This window comes from Pollicipes pollicipes, unplaced genomic scaffold (genome assembly GCF_011947565.3).
Source record: "Pollicipes pollicipes isolate AB1234 unplaced genomic scaffold, Ppol_2.1 Scaffold_3216;HRSCAF=3773_pilon_pilon_pilon, whole genome shotgun sequence".
NCBI classification, from domain to species: Eukaryota; Metazoa; Arthropoda; class Thecostraca; order Pollicipedomorpha; family Pollicipedidae; genus Pollicipes; species Pollicipes pollicipes.
The window spans coordinates 4289656-4316047 of record NW_023596251.1 but is presented as its reverse complement, the minus strand read 5'-3'; the positions used below and the strand labels follow the sequence as shown (position 1 = coordinate 4316047).

The 26392-nt window shown below is 58.2% G+C and overlaps 1 protein-coding gene across 1 annotated transcript in view; it reads right to left on the bottom strand.

Moving 5' to 3' along the window:
- Window positions 1-181: 181 nt before the first annotated feature.
- The window catches only part of LOC119091027 (VPS35 endosomal protein sorting factor-like), a 65748-nt gene continuing 39537 nt past the window's right edge, over window positions 182-26392 (bottom strand). Inside the window, exons 4-5 of the mRNA XM_037213748.1 lie at window positions 15096-15221; window positions 182-199 (exon numbers count right to left, since the gene is read on the bottom strand). Of these exons, the coding sequence (XP_037069643.1) occupies window positions 182-199; window positions 15096-15221 (144 nt within the window). The remainder of the gene's footprint in view (window positions 200-15095; window positions 15222-26392) is intronic.

Genomic DNA, 26392 nt, shown 5'->3' with positions numbered 1-26392 from the left:
TGGCAAGACCCGACTGGAGTACATCAGGCAACGCAGGCGGAAAATGACGCGTTTGACGAAATGACGCGTTTCCACAGCATGCACCAGTGCATCAGACCAGTCAGGTCCGGAAGGAAAGATGGCTCAAGACGGCACGCACCACAAGCTGTTCCAGACATGAACCTACACTTCTCAGTCCAGACTAGAGCAAAGACGGCGACTGCAAACCGCCAAACCGACGTCAAGGACAGCCACACAGTCTGGCATCACTTCTGTCCGGAGCAAACACCGGATGGTGTCACGTGCATCCAAGCACTCTTCAAAGTCTTATCGGAATCGCTTAAAACTGAGTGGTTTCACCTGCTGAGATGACAATGGTCCTACGGTGATGATGATCTTGCATTGCGCATTGTCAAAAGCTGCTCCTCCGTACAATGTAAAATTGTTTCGAACGTTGATAACATGAGCCTTGCCATCGGCGTCGGCCCCCATCCCTGGAAGGTGTTTCTAATGAACTTGCACGTGGGGAACAAAGATCCCTCTTCGAACCACCAAACTTCAGGCAAAGCCCGACCATGTCTGGGAATGCAACGTAGCGAGCAGGTGGCACACCGGCGATCATGTCTGGAGTTGCAAAGTAGCGGAGCATGTGACAAACCGGCGTTCATGTCTGGGAATGCAAAGAAGCGAGCATGTGGCACACCGGCGATCATGTCTGGGAATGCAAAGTAGCGAGCATGTGGCACACCGGCAATCATGTCTGGGAATGCAAGGCAGCGAGCATGTGGCACACCGGCGATCATGTCCGGGGATGCAAAGTAGCGGAGCATGTGGCACACCGGCGATCATGTCCGGGGATGCAAAGTAGCGAGCATGTGGCACACCGGCGATTATGCGTGTTGTTCGACGGCTATCATAACTTTGCTCCATCACAGCATGGGTTAGCAGACCACACTCGGCGGAGACAGCACTGGTCTGTATCACAGCATGGATCACCAGACCACACTCGGGAGACAGCACTGGTCTGTATCACAGCATGGATCACCAGATCACACTCGGCAGAGACAGCACTGGTCTGTATCACAGCATGGATCACCAGACCACATTCGGCGGAGACAGCACTGGTCTGTGGAGCTGACATGATCTCAAATGCCGTGGATGGGCGAAGCATCAGTTCTTACCTTTCCAGGCTTGCCAAAATGTCTTGACGTTAGTCATGCTAAATTCTATAGAAGCTCTCTGTAAATTACAGACAGCAGTCGGCTCAGCACCTACCTTCGCAGCCATTCGCAAAAGGTTTGCGTCAACTGCAAAACCCGAAGCAATATGACTTCACAAGCAAGGCACGTGCCAGTGGGGTGCACCAAGGAGATACCCTTCGGCCTCTTTGATACACCAGATTTCCCAACGACGCCACGCTACATACACCGAGCGATACATAAGGACTCAAATGCACGGATAACATGCATATGCCTGTTTCAAAACAGAAACGTGACCTACTGAAACATATTGGTCAAAATGAAACGAGCTGCATATATGCCATGCAGCTGGTTTTGACAGCATGTCATTAAAGGGAGTGTTCCAAATTTGTATGGACTTTTGAACTGAACTAGCCATATTGAAGATCATGCGGTGCAGTCAACAGCCCTGTCCTTTAGACCTAAACCCCTCTAGTTTCTGATCCACATACCCGTGAAAATGTGCACACTATTTTGGGGAGACTATTTTAAGGTCACCCAGGCATCCGCGACTCCATAATAACGTCTTTCAAATCCTGCCATTCCATTGGCTATGTGGTAATAAAAAGCAAATACTCCGATTGTCGAGTTGGTTATATCTGACGTCCGTGACCACGATTTCCAGATAAAACGTCCATGAACTGGCTATCTATAACTGTTGTGCAAGACGCGATGACGTAATCAAGCAATGACATATAGAGAAGCACATCTATTTAGCAGAGAAATTGTGTTGGGCCGTGCTGTCCACTTACCAATGTACCGAGAGTTATAAGTGAGGTAATTTCATAAGATCTGGTGCTTACTTCAACACCTTCAAATGTGAAACATTCTCTTTAAGCTTAGATTTCACCGCAATACCCAACTGATGATGCCTGGTTTACGGGAAAATCCAACTGATGATGCCTGGTTTACGGGAAAATCCAACTGATGACGCTGGGCACACATCAAATGCTGCACCGCAGGTCTCCGGTCTCCGTTCAGTTTGACGAAAACATCATTTGTGGAAGTAATGGCACGTCCAACCCAGGCATCACGGTTTATTGTGACGCCGCACTGAATTCCTTGTGACCTGAAGCCACGCCAAACACTGTCTCCCCAACCAGTTAGTCAACACCCTCTCTGTCCCTCTCGCTGAGCCGGCCATCTCGATGACCCCTGACGCGGTAATTACGCACAGTAAGGCAAACGAAACCAATCAGAAGCCAGCGCAGTTCATGTTGAGCTTCTGTGCCCAAGTTATCTTGGGCTGCCGAAAACACGACCAAAAATTCCGATATCGTAAAGAGTCTCACTGGCTTTCTGTAAAATATTTACCTTGAAATCACACTCAGACCCTGCCGCTCAAGATCTTGGCAGCGTAATCATAGCAGCCACTGACAAACATCTTCAGTACGCAGCCATAGCTGGTGGGACACTCGCCAATCCAACCACACCGGGCTTCCCCACGCGCGGAGATTCATCCACCAGCGCCAGGTTACCGAGTACCTGTCAAATATAACAACCTACCTTGACATGTTATATCATTTTCAGCCTCTGCGAATGCGGAAGCCCAAAACTCACAATCTAACCACAATCATAATCACATTCCACTCAGCCGCCGCTGCCCGCCGGGATGACAGCGGACGGCCAAGAGGAAGCCTGCCGAAGCGAGGACGCTGACTCGTCGTCCCCCTATCGACCACCGTTGGTCGCGATAGTTTACCGGCGTGTAAAAACAAATACGTGGGACCGCCATTTTCTTTTACAATACAGCAGGACACAACAAGCAGGATGTGGGTACGCAGATATCACCAGCCCATCTGCGTTGCCCTGCAACGATCCGAAATGTCACCTTCACGTGGTTCTTTCCCGACCTTCAGCACCAAGAGACGCTTTCTCGGATACGACTCCTGTAAGAGATCAAAGGAAAAATAAAATGCCGAAGGTCTGTAAGGGATCAAAGGAAACAAGCGCCAGGGAGGGGGGGGGATGCGAACGCCAGGGAGGGGGCGGGGATGCAAGCGTAAGAACCCACGGGGGTGGTGTGTGGCTCGCGGACACGCCGCCGGCGAACGGTTCCCGCTGGGGTGGTGGGCGGCTCACGGACACGCCGCCGGCGAACGGTGCCCACTGGGGTGGTGGGCGGCTCGCAGACTCGCCGCCAGCGAACGGTGCCCGCTGGGGTGGTGGGCGGCTCACAGACACGCCGCCGGCAAACGGTGCCCACTGGGGTGGTGGGCGGCTCACGGACACGCCGCCGGCGAACGGTGCCCGCTGGGGTGGTGGGCGGCTCGCGGACACGCCGCCGGCGAACGGTGCCCATTCCGTGAAGGGAAGCCGGAAGCCATGTGCCAGATGCTGAAGGTGCTTGCCACCGGGTCCGCCGAACCGACCTTGGTATTGATCATAGGGCGTCAGTTGTCAGTTGTTGCATCAGTCTGGAACTGCTCTGCACAAAGGCGATAGATACGGCAGTAACTGATTCAGGGTACTACTTGACGGCGTGACGCCTGAGCTCGAGGCGTCGTCTAGAGCACGCGTCCGACGCTACAAGTTCCCATAGCCAGCTGTTCGGAACGGAGGGAGATCTCACCCCCTGCATGAGGTGTAACGGGAAGAACAGTCTGTAGCAGGAGGCTCCGGCCGGGGTGGACCGCACAGAAGGCGACGGAGCACCCAAGGACTCCTCATTCGCTCCACGCCACCCGATGGGCGCACAGTATGCCTCCAATGCCTGCGGGGGGGGGGGTCTGCGAGAGGTCTCACCAGCCAACCTCGGCGGACAGGAGGTGAGGGGTGATGCCTCCGCTGCTGGGGACACCGCTTGGGGCCGCCACCCGCCCCGCAGCAGCCACTGTGACCGGCGGAAGCCGCCAGGCCGGCAGGATACGATCCCACCGGACACAAAATCGCGGGGACCGCGGGACCTGAGTCTCCACCAGTTGATGCGGTAGGGCAAAGGTCACGCCATCTGGAATCTCGGGTTTCCTCTCCCCGATGGGACATCCGGCCTGCGACTCAAACATTATCATCTGTCTGCAAGGTCACAGTTCCACAGTTTCTCTTGTCGGCCGGCGTGCGGAGATAAAACAGCACACGCATGAGTCCGCCGGGCGGTCCCATCCCCTATCGACATTAAAAACATGCCGACACGCCGCGAGCAGTTTCCTATCCCTTGCATCCGAAACCGCCCGTTGTATTTGGAGTTATGACAGGACAAGTAAGACCTTGGGCTTATGGCAGGCAAATCGCCGCCATGATCGGTTTGTTGACGCCGCGCTTTAGGGTTCAGAAACATTTAGTTTTTAAGTCGTGAAATAGTGGATTACGTCCCGGGAATTCGCTGGCGACCACTTCTGAACCAATCCGTTCTCTGGATTACGAGATGAGATCATAGGGCGGAGGTGGGGGGCGAAGCTTAGAAAGGCCCCCACAAATCCAGGTTACCAGGAGTGGCACAGAGAGATATGTCCCGCATGAATCATCAGATCCCGCAGCCGTGTTCAGCCGCCACATGGCGTTTTAGCCCGTCTGTGCACGTAAATACCTTCTTTGGAGGAGGTCCCTGGAAGTGGATAGGACCAACCACATCGCATCGCCCCATCTGTGCGCCTTTTCTAGCCGGAACGATGCAAGGACAACAGCGGGGGGGGGGGGGGGGGGCAGGGCAAGCGCAGTCGCCGACCAACGGGGGATGGCCGGGCGCGGCGCCTTACATCGCTCTCACTCTGGCCATCACCAGCCGTCCTTGCCGACCAGCGGGGGATGGCCGGGCGCGGCGCCTTACATCGCTCTCACTCTGGCCATCACCAGCCGTCCTTGCCGACCACGGGAGATGGCCGGGCGCGGCGCCTTACATCGCTCTCACTCTGGCCATCACCAGCCATCCTTGCCATCCGATCTGTACTTACACAACTGCGCTGACGGGGCTCGGGCTCCGCGTACCCGCGCGTCCCCGCGTGCTTCTGCAGACGCCTTGTATGCACGGGAATGCAGTATGAAGAAAGCGTGGTGGTGTCCGTACAAACTTTGCTCAAATAGCATTAAGAAAAACATGTTTCACCTTTTAAATGGAACATGACGCGCGTCATCGGGCCCCTTTTATGAGCGTCAGCGACCGCGCTAAGCCATATTAGCGCCCACGGTCATGTGCAACCGGGATTTGAACCCGGGTTTCCCCACATGGGGGTCTGAGGCGCTAACCACTCGACCATATTATGCACCTGGAGAAATATTTCATGATTTGGCCACAAAAAACGTTTACTCAGACGCTTCATGCCCCAACTTGTCTGAAGATGAGCACCCACGGCTTCTGTCAGAGTGACTGGACCAATCGCCGTCTCTTGTCCACCTGAGTGCCATACTCGCCCTGTTCCGTTTCAGCTGCTGGCTGACGTTTAAGATTGACATCTTTCAGTTGCTCCAAAACCATCCAAAGCCCCCTTTGTCAACACCATAATGCGCGGCAAAAACGTTGCATTGAGCACAGATAAATCACGTGAAGCATTACCAAAAACACACCTGTGCCAGTCATGTGTGTATGGCTTCCGGGAACTCAAATACCATTCTTTGCAGAAGTTTCGGTAGCAGGTTGGTGCATTTGCTGCCCATTTTTGGGGTGTCGCAGTTAGCAATTGTGCTTCGCATACGTTTGCTTCGAGAAATTGGATGACACCAAACGACACATGACGCAATGTACTCATTACGCCGGCACTGTCACTTTGTGCTTCGAGGAACCGGGTAGCATCCGCCACGTTGAGCTTCACCAGTTGCCAATGACCCGTTCGCACACAGATCACGTTTAGCTCCGCCTTCTCTGGTCGGTTTTCCACGATCCCCGTCAGTGATCACCAGCCAGTGGCGATGTTGGTCAATCTGCGCGCGCTCCTCGCGCCACGGCCACTCACGCTGTCTGAAATAAGCTAGCGCTGGCTGGCCAGGTCCCTCCAAACACTGACAGCAGCGGTTCGTAGAACACGCCGTCTGCAGGCAGCCCAAGGATCCCCGGCATCGCATGTCCCCCACCGGCCGCTCTCCGAGGCGCCTCCCGCCCGCTCTCCGAGGCGCCTCCTGCCCGCATCTCCGAGGTGCCTCCCGCCCGCTCTCCGAGGTGCCTCCCGCCCCGCTCTCCGAGGTGCCTCCCGTCCGCTCTCCGAGGGTGCCCCCCCGCCACTCTCCCGAGGTGCCTCCCGTCCGCTCTCCGAGGTGCCTCCCACCCGCTCTCCGAGGTGCGCCCCCCGCCCGCTCTCCGAGGTGCCTCCCGCCCGTTTATTAGATCAAAGGCGGGAGAGCCTGATAAGCGGCTGTTCGGAGCTCAGAGCGCCACGGACGGGCCCTGGCAGCTCGTCCGACGCTTGTAGTCCCACGAATTCCTCACATTTCTGCTCAGGTCGTCAGAGGTTGGCACGCGGCCTTCTAGTTTCTCGTAGTCCTCTAAGTTCCCAGTGCTAGCCAGGGCGTCTCGCAGCCCTCAAAGGTCACCGCCGCGCGCTATAGATTCTTCGCTGCTGACCAGCAATCCTATTTTAAGACATCCGTCAGCAGCCTGGGTATTTCCAGAACGCAGCAGCGTCCCACCAGTCACCACCGTAGCAGTGGTGGTGCGTGTTTTGGGTCGGAAATACCTACGAGACGAGCTGACTCAAGCTACAGTTCTTCGCGCCCTGCTGGATAATCAGTGCGCGGTTCCCTGGTCGATTTCGCTACATCGGCATGCGCATTTAAGTTCGGTTTAAATGAAACCGAAGGCACGTTATTCGGCACTGACGCATCCGCTTGTGAAGAAGCGCTTACTGTTTCGGAACCGGCGTAAGCATTTTTACCATTCGTGCACTTATGCCAGCAGATACGTACCTTCGAATTGAATTCAGTACCGTCCAAAAGAACCTGACGTGCCACCAGAAGCACGATGCTATTATTTTGCGCTCCACTTAAACCTTCAGTGCCTGTCAAACTACCTTCGGGATTCACTGCTCTTCATTGACTGCGCCCTGTGCCGGAAATAGCACAACCGAATCAACAGCGCTCCACTCGATTGAAAACATTGATACTAGACTTTTTACGAAGGATTACGGCGCAAGGCTTTGTCAAAAATCTTCCAGCATTTCTTTACTAGCCACACACCTTTTACCAGCGACTTTCGGCCCACAAAAAATTCGCAAAGAACCAAAAACATAGTTGTAGAGTCGCATTATTGATAAAATTGCGGTTAGATGGCTGTATGCACAATGCTAATTTCATGCACGGGCCTGACGCCAAATCACTTCCTACACAAACTGAAGAAAAAAAAATCATTGGCATCTCTGACGCAGTCGCGACGAAACAAGCTTATATATCGTTGTAGCGTCCCTGTTCACAGATATGCAGTACTCACAGAGCATACAATCCTTACAGAGCTTATTTACAGCACTTACAGAGCTTACAAGGCTTAAACATTTTAACGTCATGCAAGACGAATGGTCCTTGAATGAAATAATCCTGAGAGCTCGCCCTGTTCCACACAGCACCGATGTAAACAACAGTGGTGCAGCCAGTATCCAACGCCCTCGACCAATTCACATTACTGATTGCCGGGCCTGGTATTTTTTCTAGAATTTGCATGAACTAAAGGCATGGGCATGGTCTATAAATAGTCTGGGCATGGTCTATAAATAGTCTCGCCTAATATAACAAACTTACTCTTGGCTGGATTCACGTTGTTTGCCTATTGCATGTAAATGAAACGATCTTTTCCTTGTCGCTTGCTTAGTATATACCAAAACCGCCTAGAAGCATTTTTTGACAAAATTTAAACAACTTTTCAGTGCATTAGACCATCATGAAAATGGCTGTGGTGCATTGAGTGCATAATCTATTCCTGCCTGTAGTTATAAACTTGCTTCCTCGAGTGACATTATTAAAATAGCCATCGTTTACAATCGCCAGCGGCTCTAGGCCTCGCCCCTTGGTGTCCAGACACTTTCCTGAGCAAGGATAGCTCGCGCCGTTCCATGGCGCCACTTTTTCTATGACAGCGAAAAGATAGCCATGTCTGAAGAACAGCATGATGAACATCCCGACGATGATGACATCTCACATGATCATCATGCCGCCGCTCAACATTAATTTTTTAAGCAGCCTGTCCGTTACGCGGCCCCCATCAGAGTTGGTTTGAGCGCCGGTTGTGTTCCCCTATCGCCTAACCCAATCGAAAAAACCTCACCGCGTGCATTTCGCATCACTATGATGCTTAAAAATCGACATCAGCTCTGGTACTCTCGGACATATCACCAGGCGGCCACTCTGGGCGCCTGAGCTGAGCTTTGCGCGCTCCGCAGCACCAGCGCATGACAAGCTGGCCAGGGATTGGGAGGGACGGCCCCAGCCGCCAGGGATGCGTTACTCACGCAGGACCGGCCCCATCCGCCAGGGATGCGGTACTCACGCAGACCGGCCCCAGCCGCCAGGGATGCGGTACTCACGCAGACCGGCCCCAGCCGCCAGAGATGCGGTACTCTCACGCAGACCGCCCCAGCCGCCAGGGATGCGGTACTCACGCGGACCGGCCCCAGACGTCAGTGGTGGTGGTGGGGTGATTTGGTTTTTAAGGGGCTGCGTCAGCATCGGGGCCATTTGCGCCCACCCCCCCACACGTCAGGGATGCGGTACTCGCGCAGATCTGCTCCAGCCGCCAGGGATGCGGTACTCACGCAGGGCCGGCAGCGGCCAGCATACCGACCGACATCTGTGCGGCACGAGCGGTACTAAACTTGGGCTCTTTCACATCCCCACCACATGTCTGATAACCACATTTAATAAAAGCTTAGTTTTTTAAGGCTAAAAGTAAGACCGTATGTCTGTCCTGTATGCGGACATCCTTTTTAGCCGGTCGCGCGGCGCCAGCGGCTGTGCGGAATTGCGTGACGTTCGTACATACGACAGTGCTCCACCTCCGTGACGTTCGTACATACGACAGTGCTCCACCTCCGTGACGTCCGTACAACACGACAGGGCTCCACCTCCCTGACGTCCGTACACATGACAGAGCTCCACCTCCATTACGTGCGTCCGTGCACACGACAGAGGCTCCACCTCCGTGACGACCGTGCACACCACACGGGCTCCAACCTCCGTGACGACCCAAGACAAATAAACGTCACGCTCGTCCTCTACCGGTGTCAGTTATAGTGCGTGCCAGAGCGGGGCGTGTGCGGTTCACGCCGCGCCAGAGCGGGGCGTGTTTCAGTTCACGCGCAACTTACCCTGACTTGATCGCAACAATGCCAAAGCTCACGCAACATGCCAGTACGCTACGGAATGGGTTATTACCAACCAGTTCCCACCGAACCGTTGGCTATACGGCGCTAAGTCGCAGACCCGCTGCTAGGCGTCGCCGGATGTACATGTTCCACATTCGGTTTCCGAAGTTTTTGTCCATGTTAGCGTAGACTTGACACGCTCGACTTCATGTGCGAGACGCTGCGCATCCTTCTGCCTGCGGCGCAGTTCGTAAAATATACATTGGTGCCGAAGAAGTTCGTGTTGTCCACAGTCTGACGACCATTCCAGGTCTGAAATGAATCCGGCTGGACTTCGCTGCGCAGGTTTGATTCGACCGTAGTGAAATAAACATGGCTGGAGATGAGACAAACTAGTTCAACTTCACGGCGCCATACTTGGTTGTGCTCCCCTGAATATGCCGGCGAGACAGTCCTGTTCTGAGTACCTAGCTCACATTGATTTGAGTGTCACAGCAAAGCAAAATGCAAAACATGAAGTTTTAAAACCAAATCAAGTGACACAGGGACGTAACGTGGACAAAAAAGAGCTTTGAATGAGGTGTGCCTAACAAACAAGCGGCCCAGATATTTTTTTTTACACTGGTAAGCGGCAGCATGAGGTCACGTGGTATGTCATCATCATCAGGCTGTTCTTCAGGCTGTCCTTCAAACATGGCTATCTTAATCGGCATCATAGGCAAGTAGTACCATGGAACCGTACAAGCTAACCATGGTTGGCGAAATGCTCTGAACGTCAAAGTCCGGGTGGAGCCTCGGAACTCTCCGGCGCTGTAAACGGAGTCATTTCTGAAAATGCCCCTCAGGGAGGCAAGTTCACAACCCCCGACAGGGGCGCATCCTGGGAAGCAACTCCCGACAGGGGCGCATCCTGGGAAGCAACTCCCGACAGGAGCGCGTCCTGGAAAGCGCAGGAGCAGGAGCGGGAGCAGGATTAGGAGCGCAGCCTGGCCTCCGGCGGTGACGCACGGCGGCGAAGCAGCAATCGCTCTGAGCGCAGCGTGCATCAGTGGCCCCTTCGGACGCAGCACTCGCGAGATCGGGGGAGCTCGCCCCACCGGCCCCGCCTGAGCCTCCCGTCTGACCATCCGATGACAGGCCGTTTCCAGACGAAGGCCGGCTCCGGCCGCCGAGCGGCCGTTCCGGGAAGGCCAGCGCCGCTGGCGTCCGGTGTTTACAGCAACGCAGCCGGTTCGGACATGGGCGGCGCCGACCGTGACCTCGCCTGCAGCGCCGTCCGCCGGCGTCACCGGCGTCCCCGGCGCCGTGCGCTACCCGTCTGCAGGCCGCGCCGCGCCCGGCCGGCTTCCGATGGTGCTGGGTTCGATTCCCCGCAGTGCCCCGCCCTTCCTGCCGGGGGTGGCTGACCGGCGACGCCATGTGTGTCGCCGCAGAATCAGCATTCCCCGGAAATCTGGAGCTTTTTTTTCCCTCGCGACAGGAGATCTCGCCACGCTCACTCCGCGTCTCGAGCACCGCCGAGCTTGCAGCGACGATCAGCTGGAGATTTTCTACCCAGGCCGCGCCGGAGTGAGCGGATGTTTCGAGCGGACTTGAAATCGTGTCCGTTCTCCTGACATTCTCCTGACAGGTCGAGCCGACACACCACGATCAGTTATGGTCGCCGATAGACAGCAACGCCGCTTTACCAGTGAATGCCGTTGCCATCTGGCCAAGCAACGACCCCCCCGCACAGAAAGGCCCTGGACTGCCCTGGACCGCAGCCGGCGCCACCAGCAGCAGGCTCGCCCTCCCTCGCCCACTCGCAGCCCCCTCGGAAATGCTGAGCAGTCCTTCACGTGCGGGAAATGCCCCCTTAGCCGAGAGATGGCAGGCCGGTGGCACCTGCAGACCGCAGACCGGCAGACGGCAGGGCCAGCGGTCCAGGCGCGGTGGGGCGGCCCGGCCGGCCGACCTCCGGCCGCGCCGGCGGCGCCTTCTGGGAACGCCGGCGCCCTCCGCTGCCGCCGTGCAATGGGGAGAGCTGGGCCGACCGCCGAGGGGGAGCCGGACCCGGCCGCCGAGGGGGAGCCGGACCGACCGCCGAGGGGGAGCCGGACCGACCGCCGAGGGGAGCCGGACCCGACCGCCGAGGGGGAGCCGGACCCGACCGCCGAGGAGAGCCGGACCAACCGCCGAGGGAGGAGCCGGACCCGACCGCCGAGGGGGAGCCGGACCGACCGCCGAGGAGAGTCGGACCGACCGCCGAGGGAGGAGCCAGACCCGACCGCCGAGGGGGAGCCGGACCGACCGCCGAGGGGGAGCCGGACCGACCGCCGAGGGGAGCCGGACCGACCGCCGAGGGAGGAGCCGGACCCGACCGCCGAGGGGGAGCCGGACCCGACCGCCGAGGAGAGCCGGACCGACCGCCGAGGGAGGAGCCAGACCCGACCGCCGAGGGGGAGCCGGACCGACCGCCGAGGGGGAGCCGGACCGACCGCCGAGGAGAGCCGGACCGACCGCCGAGGGAGGAGCCGGACCCGACCGCCGAGGGGGAGCCGGACCCGACCGCCGAGGAGAGCCGGACCGACCGCCGAGGGAGGAGCCAGACCCGACCGCCGAGGGGGAGCCGGACCGACTGCCGAGGGGGAAGCAGACCCGACCCCGAGGGGGAGCCGGACCCACCAACCGCCGAGGAGAGCCGGACCGACCGCCGAGGGGGAGCCGGACCCGACCGCCGAGACGGAGCTGGCCGCGAGCACGGATGCGTCGGGAATGGAGAGGGTTGCTCTAGTTGCATTGCCGCTTTTAGCGCGCTGCGTGGGGCGAAAGGTAACAGCTATATGCTGCCTCAAGTTTGGTAGATGGACATGGATTTAGGAGACGAGTATCTACTATGTGATTTAAAACTGAACAGTCTTGAACGCTTATCCTGCGACGCAACGTAGCACTTGATCGCGAGTATCCCGTGTCACCGCCCCTGCCATTGCCAATCACCAAACTTGTCCATTTTCCGCATCTTGGTCTTCCTATGCAGGTCTCCTCCCACTCCTGTCTTACCCCGCCGCACTCCCAGCCCACCATGGTCTTTACAAATATCGCCACCGGACATCCCACCCCCTTTCCCACCCCTTCATCTTCTCTCTAATCCCGTCCACCAAAACCGTCCACTTCCTTATCAAAGCCCTTCACCTCATCTGCTGACCTCATCTTCCCGCCCGCCCCCCCCCCCCCGCTCCAAGTACATCACATCCTCTCTACTCCAGTGCCCAGCACCGAACCCATAGGCGTAGCAGAATTTAACAATGGGAGGAGCACAACTAAAAATCACTGGAAAACGAGTCCAGCGCGCCAGAGGCTCTGAAATCTCTTGCGAGGCGTCAAATGACAACTTCCGGTTTTTAACCTTCCCTTTTACGTGCCTGCATCTAATTTGAACTGACGACATTCAGCCAATTGAATATGTTATTGGGAAGGGGGAAGGGTGCCTGCCACCCCCCCCCCCCCCTGCGAGGTCTATAATATGCGTGCGCCCGTGGCTGATCCCGTGATGCCATGTCTCTGCCTCCCAACGCTCTCCGCGGCCTTCTCAATCCCAGCCTCCCAACACTCCCTCACCACGTCCCAGCCTCACAGTACTCCATCCGTGACCGATCCCGTAATGCCATGTCTCAACCTCTCCACGCTCCCCGCAGCCTTCTCATCCCAGCCTCCCTCCCCCACCACGTCCCAAGAAATCCTTGGTAACGGTGCAACAATCACTTTATACAAATGAGTAAATACAATTTCCAATTAGGGCAACTGCACCCATTTTTACACATCTCAAAATGAATTCATCGACGACCCCCCTAAGTGCGGTGCGCCAACCGACGGGCCGCTGTCCCACATTCGCTCTGCGTAGTCTGGTCGGCGTGGTAAGGCGCACGGCTCATCAGCGTCAGACCCAAACAGACCTATAAACAGGCTCCGCGCGCCGCCGACCGGTGCAGGCGCGCACCCAGGCTCAGAGCTGCGGGGAGCGCCGCCGCCGCCGTCGCTGCGACAAACCCGTTCAGCCGGAGCCCAAACACCTGAGGGGAGGAGGCTATAGAACGCCCTCCCGGGCGCGCGGCCGGTCGGGGGCGCCTCTGGCCCGCGGTCGACAAGGCGGGCTACTGAGAGGTCACTGGATTCACAGGGTGCCGCAGCCGCACTCCGGGCTTCCCAGAACAGCGCCGCAGGGTGGCGCGGCCATGCCGGGCAGATACGGGCAGAGCCATCTATGATCAGACACCGGAACTACCCGCTCACCATCGGCACGGAGTGGGCCGCCAGGATTTTGCTGCTTTGTCGGGCGACGTACCAGTGGACGAACAGCAATGACCATGGTGCAGCCAGCTAATGTTGTGAACCGATAGCAAGGTGTTCTCCCGCCCGCAGGTCGGCTGGTTCAGTCGGAGGGCAATCCGACGCGCCGCGCTGTGATCGGGCCCGCTGACGTCACCAACCCGACAGGGCTCGGTGGGCTCGAAATAGAGACGCAGCTTGTTTCCAAAAAGTGAGCCCGCGACTGTCCCGCCTCACTCAGCTTGGGATGTACTCAGCAAGCGCCCAATGCACTAGGACTTTTTTCTGCTCAGCATCACATTCGACTGTCCCTAACTAGCACAATCAAACTAACTCGGCTCTGTCAGGGTCTTGAGCTTCTCTTCCAGTAGTATGCAGCTTTCGAAAGCATGTGCCGACACAGTATAAGCACAGGGAGGTTCAGGATTTTCAGCATCATCCATTCTCAGATCGGTTCGATAAGACACCCATACATAACTGCCTGACATCTTCGTTTGACCTGTACCAGCTCACATATCGCGTGTCGGTTATTTTCCGCAGAAGAGTTCATTTTCGACCACGCATGCGCAACTCCCGGCCTTATATCCAGCGTCAAACGCGCCTCCAATACCAACAGGAGCACGGGCCATTTCCGGGATCCATCAGCCGGCAGTCCGCGACAGCCACAATCGATGGATTCGGGCCGAAAGCTCGTTGTCCATTTTAATAGCTTGTTTCCGATATGGAAAACGAATCTTTGGCATGCAGAGCTGGCATCACCGGCGGCCCAATTTGCTCTCATTACAATTGGACGCGGATCTCTCGTTGCGAATGACTTGCCCCGAGGCATATTCCGACCCTTCCCTGCTCTCCTCGTTGCTTGAGGGGGACGTCGCCGTCTCAACCAGCCATCCTACCGAGAAAGCTCGGAAACCCGGTGCCAGAGTCATGTTTCGAACTTCTTCATGCCGCGCGCCTGCCACGCCATGAATGCCACGAAAGTTCGCGCCGGTTGTTAAGTCATATGCTGCATAACGCATCTACGAGGCCCACCGCTACTTTATCCACAAAGTGTGCGTGTGGTTTGCTGAGAAACAACACACCGAAGCCCCGCGGTCGGCACGCATCACCATCGGCGGACGCGAGGATCATACCCCATGAAGGCCGGTTGTCTCGAATCCACAGCCTTCCGGTTTTGCAACGTGGACAATCGCAGTCCCATTATCTTACGGCTGCCGCTGCTGTTTTGTTCACATCCCACCTCCCACACACCCGTAACGAGACTACCAAAACATCTGCCAACCCGGGTCTCGAACCGGCCACCCTCCAGTCGGGGGTTGCGGGAGCACGCTCCGGCGGCTCTGTCCTCACCCGGCGCTGGGCGGCGACGCCGTCTGAGCCGTAGCAGAGAGTGTACAGCTGGGCGGGCCGTGTCCCGGACCCGGCGCTGCGCCAGGCCACCGCACCGAAGCAGAGTCAGGCAGAGCTCCGAGGCCAGGACCACCTGAAACAAACCGGGGCAGGCCGGTCACGTCAGGCACCAGGAGCCTCCGGTTCAGCAGGTTCCAGTTTGAAAGACGCTACACCGGAAACAGACAGTAGTCAGGAGGTAAGCCAGGAGGCCAGAGGTTGCATCCACGCCTGAAATTAGCCAGGAGGTAATCAGGGTGCTCAGGAGGTCTGGATGGAGTTTTCGGTGTTACGTCCGAAACACAGCCAGGAAACAGCAAGGAGATACCGGTGGATTTCTTCTCCCACAGCAGAGAGGGTAACAGGTCCTTTGTAACTATTTTGAAGACTTTTGTAACAGTGTGTTCTTCATGCCTGACCCCACACTTTGCGAATAAGCGTGCCCCCTCCCCAAGGATTCCCAGCCCCGGTAAGCGCAAGCAGGCCTTCGGCACGTAACGAGCCCGTCGCGCCTGAAAACGGACCGAGAGTCGGGCAGATCGGGAAATACGCAGTACGCAGCACTAGGGCAACCGGAGCCTGAAGATGTGCCAGGAGTCAGGTTCATGGCGAGGCGACTGACAACACCTCTTGAGCCGATACCGGACCCGGCGTGTGGTATTGTGCGTTAGTGAACCTGTCGCCAGCAGACATTAATTTAACAGCTCCCAGCTCCTAGGGTCTCGCCGAGTGGGCGCCAACTCACACCGGGGCCTCAGCTCAGATGCAAAATCAGTTTGTTTCCATTGCACATGCAGCAACTGTCTGCCCAGCACGCGCCTCTCCCGGCATTTCGCTAGCGCTGCCAGGCTGAAGACGTCTGCATTCATCCACCTTGGGAAGAGCTTCAACGTCGAGTTTCAAACGGAATTTGTGTTGGAGCGGCGGGGTGGTCAACAATTCGCGGAATTCTCTTGTTGATGAAAGTGGGAACTTCGGGAACGAACGAGAGCCTGCTACTCGTGATGCAACTGCAAATTTAATTCGCGCCAGGCTTTTCGTCGGAACTTCGCAATCTTTCAGCCAGCCTACGCAACATGGTATGATTTGACAACCGACAGACTTGTTTGCGACATGCATGTTTGACAACACAAGCTTAGCAACACAGTTTTGACGACACCTGAGCTGAGATTCGGGTTTTCACGCGCAGGTTCGCTACGCTGCCGACTTCCTATTCACGGTTCTCACAATCCCCGTCCCTGGCAAACGAAAAGCTAACACCAGCTTGCGAATCATCACCTTGTTGGGTTGCAGACACACGGTTCAAGCCTGTAACGTACGGACGGTGGCGGCCGGAAATCGGATTCGCGCTGCGATTTAAGACGTAACAAACGAGGTAACGCCACAGACAGCAAACGCTGCCCCACGCCGGCCTTCTCCGCTGCGTAGCGCTGCGATGCGAACGGTATGGAACTGAAGAGTAAAAAAGAACCCAAATCACACACACCTTAATACAACAATCCACCGACGACGAATTTGTTCTATTCGAGATGACCGACAATGGTGTGCTCCGCAGTAATTCCTGTGAGGAGCGGAGGCAGTCGACTGAAGTTCAAAGTTTCATCTGCCGAGGGGCCGGGCTCCCTGTCATTTCGCACGTACTCCGCTGGGGGACCTCATTGGTTCCAACGATATACTTGTTTTCAGTTCCGCTTCGCTTCGCCTCACCTCGCCTAGCAACGTCATGCGACCAAAAGTGCTCCGTGTGGGGCAGCCAGTGAGGTGACGTCAAATAAACGCAAATAAGATCACGAACGCGGCGCTTTACGCATTTGCTGCTTCCGTTATCTCCACTTGGCTGCATTCATTTAATACACCTACGAAACCTGGAAGACGTCAATGGAGCCTTTGAGCCTCAGCTTTGTCGGCCATGACTGATCTCTCATGTGAATGCCAAGGACAAGGCCACTCACCGCCCATGTCTTGTCGAAGAGATATCATAACAGTTCCCAAGAATCACGCCCACGCGGTCTGACGTCAATCTCCAACGGCTGCACTCGTCCTGCTCCTGACGTCCACCACGGCGGCTAAACGGGCGAGCAGCTCGGACAGCTGCCCAGTGCAGGAGACCTGCTCATCACACAACTACGAACAGTTCTTTTACCGTAGATGACGCGTTTCCCGTTTGCCACACCACCGGAGGCGATGTAGACTAAGCTAGGACAACAGCTAGCACCATCGCCTTCACCTGGTGTAATATAACAGCTGATGCATCGCCCTCGCCTGGTGTAATATAACAGCTGATGCATCGCCCTCGCCTGGTGTAATATAACAGCTGATGCATCGCCCTCGCCTGGTGTAATATAACAGCTGATACATGGCCCTCGTCTGGTATAATGCAACAACATCTGAGGCATGAGGCGAGGACTACAGTCCTAACATTGACTCCGTCCGTAATAATAACATGCCTGACGAGGACGAATGTCCACGCAATCACTCCATTCGTAATACTGGTACGCCGCCTCAATAATTCCGTGCAGCTTTACTGCGCAACAGCATCGCCAGCACATGTGCGCTTCGCTGCGAGAGTGCAGAGAATGCCTCCATTGATTGGCGCTGCCAGCGTACGCCGAATTTACGCGGCAAAGGCGCTCACGAACCACTTCCGAACACCCATTCCACGCCGCCAGCGCACTCCGAGCGAGGACGCAGCAGGTATCAGGTTTCGGACGCTGAGCGTGCGGTCCAAAAAAGACCTGCGCCCAGCCTTTCTGGAAAACTCGCAAGGTCGGGCTCTCGGAACCGGCCTGCGCGTGGCCCGGCAGGGAACATGACACACGGCACGCCCAGCGCTGGGCCGATTCGCCGCACAAAAATGGATCCAATGACGCCATGTTGACGAAGGCTGACGCTTGACAGGCCGATTCCAACACTTTGACATTCCGTGAGAACCGCCTATCGAATAGTGGACGTTTCTCATCAGGGTTGACAGCTCATTTGGAACGATGCTGCCACTTACATTCATTCATTTCACTTCCCGCAACTTCTTGTAGCTGCCATGCTTGTGGAAACGAGTTGGCTTAAGGAAGACATTGGCGACGGGAGACAACTGGCGATGCTGACAAGGCCGTCTCGTTACCGCAGCTGCTCCCGCCAACCGGACGCTGTTTGATGTCTCGCCGGGCTACACCGCGTCCACGGCGTCATGTACCGGCCGAGGGCGCTGTGGTGGCCGGGCACCCGAGGGTCTGTGGTGACCGGGCACCCGAGGACGCGGTGATGACCTGGCGCTCGAGGGCGCGGTGGTGACCTGGCACCCGAGGACGCGGTGGTGACCTGGCACCCGAGGACGCGGCGGTGACCTGGCGCCCCAGGGCGCGGTGGCGACCTGGCCCTCGAGGGCGCGGTGGTGACCTGGCGCCCCAGGGCGCGGTGGTCCTGGCCCTCGAGGGCGCGGTGGTGACCTGGCGCCCCGGGCGCGGTGGTGACCTGGCGCCCATGGCCGCGGTGGTCACCGGCCCTCGAGGCCTGGTGGGTGACCTGGCGCCCCAGGGCGCGTGGTGACCTGGCGCCCAGGGCGCGGGGGTGACCGAGCCAGATTGAGCAGAGCTCTGGCCGTGGACCGTGGCTGATCTGCGAGCAGTTGGGGCGCTGGGCGGTCCAGCGGTGGCTACGGCGGACTGAATGCCCTGACGCATCAACAGACTATGTGACGTCACACACGTATCCAACGATGGACTATACGTTCCATCCAGCGGGTCCAACAGTAGGAGGCCTCGCCGGGTCTATAAGTGGATTCTATGCAACGCACAACATTTCGAACCGGGATTCCACGAACGTCCAGAAGATGCCCTGGTCAAAGATGACGCACGACGGAGTCCGCAGGAGTCCAACAATGGCTGCCAAACGAGTCCCGTAACGGGTCAGCATTGACGCTCTTCACTGCACTGATCAGTATCCAGTTATGGGGTGTGCGCAGGGTGCAGCAGCCACCCAGTTATGGGGTGTGCGCAGGGTGCAGCAGCCACCCAGTTATGGGGTGCGCGCAGGGTGCAGCAGCCACCCAGTTATGGGGTGCGCGCAGGGCGCAGCAGCCTCCGCCGCACCATCCAACGGCGCCAGCCGTGGATACCCTGTAGCGGCCGGTGGCGACCGCCCGCGGGGTCAGCGACGACCCCGTCCGGACTCCGGCAGGCCGACCGGCCGAAGGTCACCTGTCTGTCGCCAGAACGCCGGCTGGCCGACTCGACTGTGAACGAAGCACGTAGATGGTGTCCCAGATGACCCCGGTCTTCCCCGAACGGCCGCCGACAGACGGCACTGCCGACGGCAACAATGCTGGGATATAACTGCTACAGCTGAAGAGCTTGGTGCCATTCAGCCGCATGTACAAAAAAAGGACGACGGCGGACGTACCCAGCGCCCGACCACTGTACACGGCCGGCCGTCTGCAGACAGGCAGCGGACGTACCCAGCGCCCGACCGCTGTACAAGACCGGCCGTCTGCACACATACAGCGGACGTACCCAGCCCCCGACCGCTGTACACGACCGTTCGTCTGTACACAGACAGCGGACGTACCCAGCGCCCGACCGCTGTAGACGACCGGCTGTCTGCAGACAGACAGCGGACGTACCCAGCGCCCGACCGCTGTACACGACCGTTCGTCTGCAGACAGACAGCGGACGTACCCAGCGCCCGACCGCTGTAGACGACCGGCTGTCTGCAGACAGACAGCGGACGTACCCAGCGCCCGACCGCTGTACACGACCGGCCGTCTGCACACAGACAGCGGACGTACCCAGCGCCCGACCGCTGTACACGACCGGCCGTCTGCACACAGACAGCGGACGTACCCAGCGCCCGACCGCTGTACACGACCGGCCGTCTGCACACATACAGCGGACGTACCCAGCGCCCGACCGCTGTACACGACCGTTCGTCTGCAGACAGACAGCGGACGTACCCAGTGCCCGACCGCTGTACACGACCGTTCGTCTGCAGACAGACAGCGGACGTACCCAGCGCCCGACCGCTGTACACGACAGGCTGTCTGCAGACAGACAGCGAACGTACCCAGCGCCCGACCGCTGTACACGACCGGCCGTCTGCACACAGACAGCGGACGTACCCAGCGCCCGACCGCTGTACACGACCGTTCGTCTGTAGACAGACAGCGGACGTACCCAGCGCCCGACCGCTGTAGACGAGCAGCCGTCTGCAAACAGACAGCTTTGTCAGCTTCTGCTACACCTGTAGCGCCTGGAGTGAGTAAACAGCATCTCGCCTGCTACCGTAGCGTATGTCAAGTACTGAAGACGGCAAGGCAACTTTAACGATTTTCGCACTGGAAGGAGGTGCGGCGCTCTGTCGGGCCACTAGGAGGTGCGACGCTCCTCTGTGCCAGGTGGAAATGATTGAACATGACGCAAGTCACTTTCACATCCATGAAATTCATTGATTCATTCATTTTGAACACTTGGAGTTCAAATTTTACCACCCAAATTACATCGAATTTCCAGAACTTTACCCTCCACACCAAAAGCGGGGTTATATCCAAAGATAATTCGTTCCACCCTTTGTGATAGTTGTTGAAAATATCAAGAAAGGAGGCAATCAGCGGGAGCCAATTGAAATCCATCGGTTTGAAAGCCTGAATCTCCAGGCGTGCAGGCTTGCTGAAGTTGTTGTAATCGCTTAGATATATGTGTACGTAAAAGCAAAAACACTTCCAAGCGTATTTCTTGTTTGAGTCACCAGCGCATTTCCTTCTTTCCACACACACACTACATTTAGCACCACCTTGTCCTCCCGCTGATGAAACCAGTGCGGGGCCATGGCAATGCCATTGGTTCCCAAATCTCGCACTGCAGCAAACAAGGACGAACGTGGTCTCTGAGTTCACCTGCGTCTGCCTGCGTCTCCAATCTCGCGCCGTATGGCGGACTGGAGACCGACTGACGCTAGCAGTTGACTGAAACGTGGCGCCATGAAACACTGAAACGTCAGTCCCGAGAACAAACTGCGACCATCACGTCGTGATCGCGTTGGCAGGCCATGACAGTCCAAAAACAGACCGCCCGAACATGCCACCACGTGCAGCCTATGCATTCCAAATTGAATAACGTAGACTGGACATCAGTAATACGTGGTATTAGATAAACCAATTTCAGGCACATCGTAACGGTCTAGTGTAGTAATTCATCCTTCTCTTTCCTGCAAGCACCATTCCCTGCAGTCAGACCGCATTGCCCAGGCTTCCAAATGCGGACCAGTGATGATTACTGATTTACGATACGGGCCGGACGGGGTAGCTGATTTCGCTGGAGGAACGTGGTGGCAAAATGCTCTAGACCGATCGCTGAACCAAGCTGGCAAAATACTCTAGGTCCATGTCTGAGCCAGTGTCAGTTACGTGATCGGTACTTTCAGCGATTCGCCGTTTCCAAGCACTTCCTTGGTCACTCAGCATCGCCAATTCCAGCCGGCAGGAGCGCAGGGACTTGCTCGCGCTTGCACGCGGCGGATGCCGTACATCGCACCCAACGGAGAGCCCCCAACGCGCCGACCATGGCCGCCGACGCTGACGGCTCTGGGCCCGCTCATGAGAAGCAGGTGAATTCGAGTCTTTTCCACACTGACTGCTTTGGAGGGAAGCCTAAGTCTCAGTGCTGCGCCCGCACATCTTTTGACGGTACTCCGTCCTACCTGCCGCAACACAACGCCCGCGACGCCCACCCCGGCCCGAGGTCGATTGCCTGCGTTAGACCTTGCACAGACACCGCTGGCCGGGGCGGGGGCAGCGCGGCGGCGCGGGAGCAGGCGGCCGGCGGCGCGGGAGGGGGCGGGCGGGAGGAGGCGGGCGGCGGGTGTGGGAGGAGAAGGGCAGCGGCACGGGAGGGGGGCGGGCAGCGGGTGCGGGAGGAGGCGGGCGCAGGAGGGGGCGGGCGGCGGCGCGGGAGGGGGCCGGCAGCGGCGCGGGAGTGGACGGGCGGCGAGCGCGAGAGGAGGCGGGCGGCGGCGCACGAGGAGGCGGGCGGCGGGTGTGGGAGGAGAAGGGCAGCGGCACGGGAGGGGGCGGGCAGCGGGTGCGGGAGGAGGCAGGCGCAGGAGGGGGCGGGCGGCGGCGCAGGAGCAGGCGGGCGGCGGCGCGGGCGGCGGCGCGGGAGCAGGCGCCCGGTGGCGGGCCGACACCGGGCCGGACGCGGCGGCCGCCGGCCGGCCAACCTCGGCCGGTACGCGGAAACGGCCGACGGCGCCACGGCACGCCATCCGCCAGTAGGGGCCGCTGCGTGGCGCCATTACAGAGCTAGAAACGGCCGGCCGGCGCCGCCGAGGCCAGCACCAGCCCCCAGGGCGCCGACACCGGCCAACACAGCCGGCAGCACGCTCAGAACGTGAGGGCGGCCGGCGTACTCTGGACGACGGGGCGGGGCCGGGCGCTCTCCAAGCAATGGGTGTCTTCTCCACGGCAAAACGCGCTCTGTCACGAGCGCCCCTGGTGAGCTAACTTTCAGGCAGACAAGGGCTCCGCGCAGCACGCGAGAATGAACATTAGACAACGCCAGTCATCAGTCGAAGAATGGCAGCGTGATCAACACAGGGCGCGGTACGTAGCAGCGAAAGCCGTCGCAAGACATTCTTCAATTGCCGAAATAACGCTCTTGCCGGTGCAATTAGAGCATGTCGTCAGCAAAAGTACGTCGACCACACCTAAAATGCTCCCACGGGCAGCCCCAGCCAGCGCCGCATGGAGGGCCGGCAGCCAGCCGACAAGCTCGTGCGCGTTCGCAACATTACAAGTCATGCTCCGAGGCCAGCCGGCCAGCGTGACTGGAATACGCCGCGACGAGCGTGGCGTGAGCGCCGGCACCCCGGGCGGAACAGCCACAGGTGACGGTATTCCGGGCGGGGCAGCCACAGGTGACGGCACCCCGGGCGAGGCAGCCACAGGTGACGGTATTCCGGGCGGGGCAGCCAACAGGGTGACGGTTATTCCGGGCGGGGGGCAGACCAAGGTGACGGTATTCCGGGCGAGGCAGCCACAGGTGACGGTACCTCGGGCGGGGCAGCCACAGGTGACGGCACCCCGGGCGGAACAGCCAAGGTGCAGGGTAATCGGGTGTGGAACAGCCAAGGTGAAAGTACCACGGGCGGGGCAGCCACAGGTGAGGGTGCCAAGGGCGGGGCAGCCACAGGTGAAGGTACCACGGGCGGGCGAACACCGGCTTTGGTGGGTCAGAGTATTCTAGCCGCTTTGCAGCTTGGCGATATCTTCGCCTGATACTGCGGAAAATTTGGGAATGACCGTCCAGTGTGTTAACCATAATACCACGGGGCCCAATGAATTGACCACGCTATTTTTTGATATTGTTCTTTAAATGATTGGCATGTATGCGGCGTTTTTTTAAAAATCATTTACAACCTAATTAGATAAAACAACAACACTAAATGCACATCAGGTACTCCACTAAGGATCCCCCACTTAAAAAAACACGGTGAAAGTAAACCATTAAAAGCGGGGAGCCGTATAGTCAGTTCATTGGGCGCCTGTAGGGCAACGGTTTGCATACTGGACCGGTAGTCCAGAAACACGGTTCCAAACGCGGCAGGTGGACTACAATTCTCCTATCAGGTGGAGCGTATCGCAAAGCTGAAACTAGGATCACAGATATGATCCACCAAAAGTTGAGAAGCTGAGTTAAAAAAACACACACACAAACATCGACACACCCAGCTAAAAACCTCCACGAGACAGCTCTCTGTCCGGATGGTACAACTTTTTTGCGCTTTGATGGAAATATGTCTTATTCGCTGCGCGAGTTCAGCTTGGATGGAGTCGCAACGCTCCTCCATCGATAGCGCGAACCAACAGCGCCAGGACAAAAACCGGAGACCAATCGACATCGGCGTACGGGGAAGACCGCGCCGCTGTCTCCGTGGCGCTCGGTCAGGTCGCCGGTCGATGTGCCTCGCTGCGTGCCCCGCCTGGTTTCGATCTGGCCGCGCGAGAGCAGGCTCCACCGCTGAGCCGCTGCTCGCTGATTGCCACCGTGCGAGCCTACCGCGAAGCCGGGCCGCCGCCGCCGCCGCCGCGTCGGAGAGCCGATTCCACTGGTGCGTTTTGCGGCGTCGGAGAGCCGATTCCACTGGTGCGTTCTGCGGCGTCGGAGAGCCGATTCCACTGGTGCGTTCTGCGGCGTCGGAGAGCCGATTCCACTGGTGCGTTCTGCGGCGTCGGAGAGCCGATTCCACTGGTGCGTTCCGCGGCGTCGGAGAGCCGATTCCACTGGTGCGTTCTGCGACGTCGGAGAGCCGATTCCACTGGTGCGTTTTGCGGCGTCGGAGAGCCGATTCCACCGGTGCGTGGCAGCCACGCATTTAATCTTATGGCATTTACATGATTAATTTTCCCTTCGGATACACATGGGGTAACGCGATTAGTTATTAGGCAACCGCGTCATGTCAGCCTGTTCCAGCGTGCGTACCGTGCTGTGATGACTAAACATCAATGTATTCATGTATTACAAGCACGGAGTTTCCGAGGGACTGGCAGTGGTACGGATCACCGAGCGTAGCAAATCCAGTAGGTCTACGATGCACACTGTATAGTTAACAACCGCCAAATATGCCTGCCCCGAGCAAAGACCTCCTCCAGTAGTTTGAGCGTACTTTCCTAGTCCCGGATGCATGGAGCACAATGGTACAACAGCGTATTATTGGCCTCCGATATCATCATTGTCGACGATCAAAGTAAGAGGATGAATGCATAACGACACAGTGCAAATGACCACGGCCGCATAAGCCTGGCCCAATGCCAAAAAAAAAAACACGCACACACGCTCCGCGTAGAACCTTAAGCAGCTCCACGCTATATGATCGCACCATAAGAGCATCAATTCCGGGTTGTGAGCCGGCCCGGTCTCCACCTGGCCCCCCGAATCCCAGGCAACAGCGCTGCCCGCTCAAACGGTCCCCAGTCTCAGACGGCAGCCCCAGCCCAGACCGACGGCCCCCGGCTGACGGCGCCCCAGGCTGACAACGCCTCCCCCCAGACTAACATCGTCCCCCCGGCTGACGGCGCCCCAGGCTGACAACGCTCCCCCGGACTAACGTCGTCCCCCGGCTGACAGCGCCCCAGGCTGACAACGCCTCCCCCCAGACTAACATCGTCCCCCCGGCTGACGGCGCCCCAGGCTGACAACGCTCCCCCGGACTAACGTCGTCCCCCGGCTGACAGCGCCCCAGGCTGACAACGCCTCCCCCCAGACTAACATCGTCCCCCCGGCTGACGGCGCCCCAGGCTGACAACGCTCCCCCGGACTAACATCGTCGTCCCCCCGGCTGACGGCGCCCCAGGCTGACAACGCTCCCCCCCCCGGACTAACATCGTCCCCCCGCTGACGGCGCCCAGGCTGACAACGCTCCCCCGGACTAACATCGTCCCCCCGGCTGACGGCGCCCCAGGCTGACAACGCTCCCCCGGACTAACGTCGGCCCCCGGCTGACAGCGCCCCAGGCTGACAACGCTCCCCCCAGACTAACATCGTCCCCCCGGCTGACGGCGCCCCGGGCTGACAACGCTCCCCCCCCCCCCCAGACTAACTCTTCCCCCGGCTGACGGCCCCCCAGGCTGAAACGTTCCCACAGACTAACATCGTCCCCAGACTGACAGTGTTCCCGAGACTGACATCGCCCCAGATTGATAGCGCCCCCTGACTGACAGCCCCCCCCCCTCCCCCCCTACCGACAGCGCCCGATTAGCGCATCTGGCGCGTGCAGCGGGGCCGTAAAACTTAGCGCCCGGTTTGACGGGCGTGCCATTACAACGCGAATACGAGCGATACAACATGACACCGGCCGTTACGGCGTCATTGAGGCCAGCGTCCAGCGGGGGGGGGGGGGCGGGGGGGGGGGGCGCTGTCAGCGGCGGAGGGGAGCGGCCGGCAACACGCGGCTGTCACGGCTGTGGACAGGTGGCAGTGAGACGGGCGGGGCGCGAAAGCAAGAGTTGCGAAGTTTTCACTATCTTCAGCTTCAGCTCCGGCCCACGGATCACTAAACACCACTTGAACACGGCAGGCATACGGGGGTCATGCCACAGCACGGCACATCCATTTCATATTAATTCGGTAATTGTGTATTAAACCACAGACAATGATATATTCAAATGATTGAAACATCGAATACGATTTCACACACAGACAAACCGCTTGAACTATCAGCAATATTATATACAGCAATTCATATTAGCCATAGATATAAGGCTATCGATCTGGGGGTGGA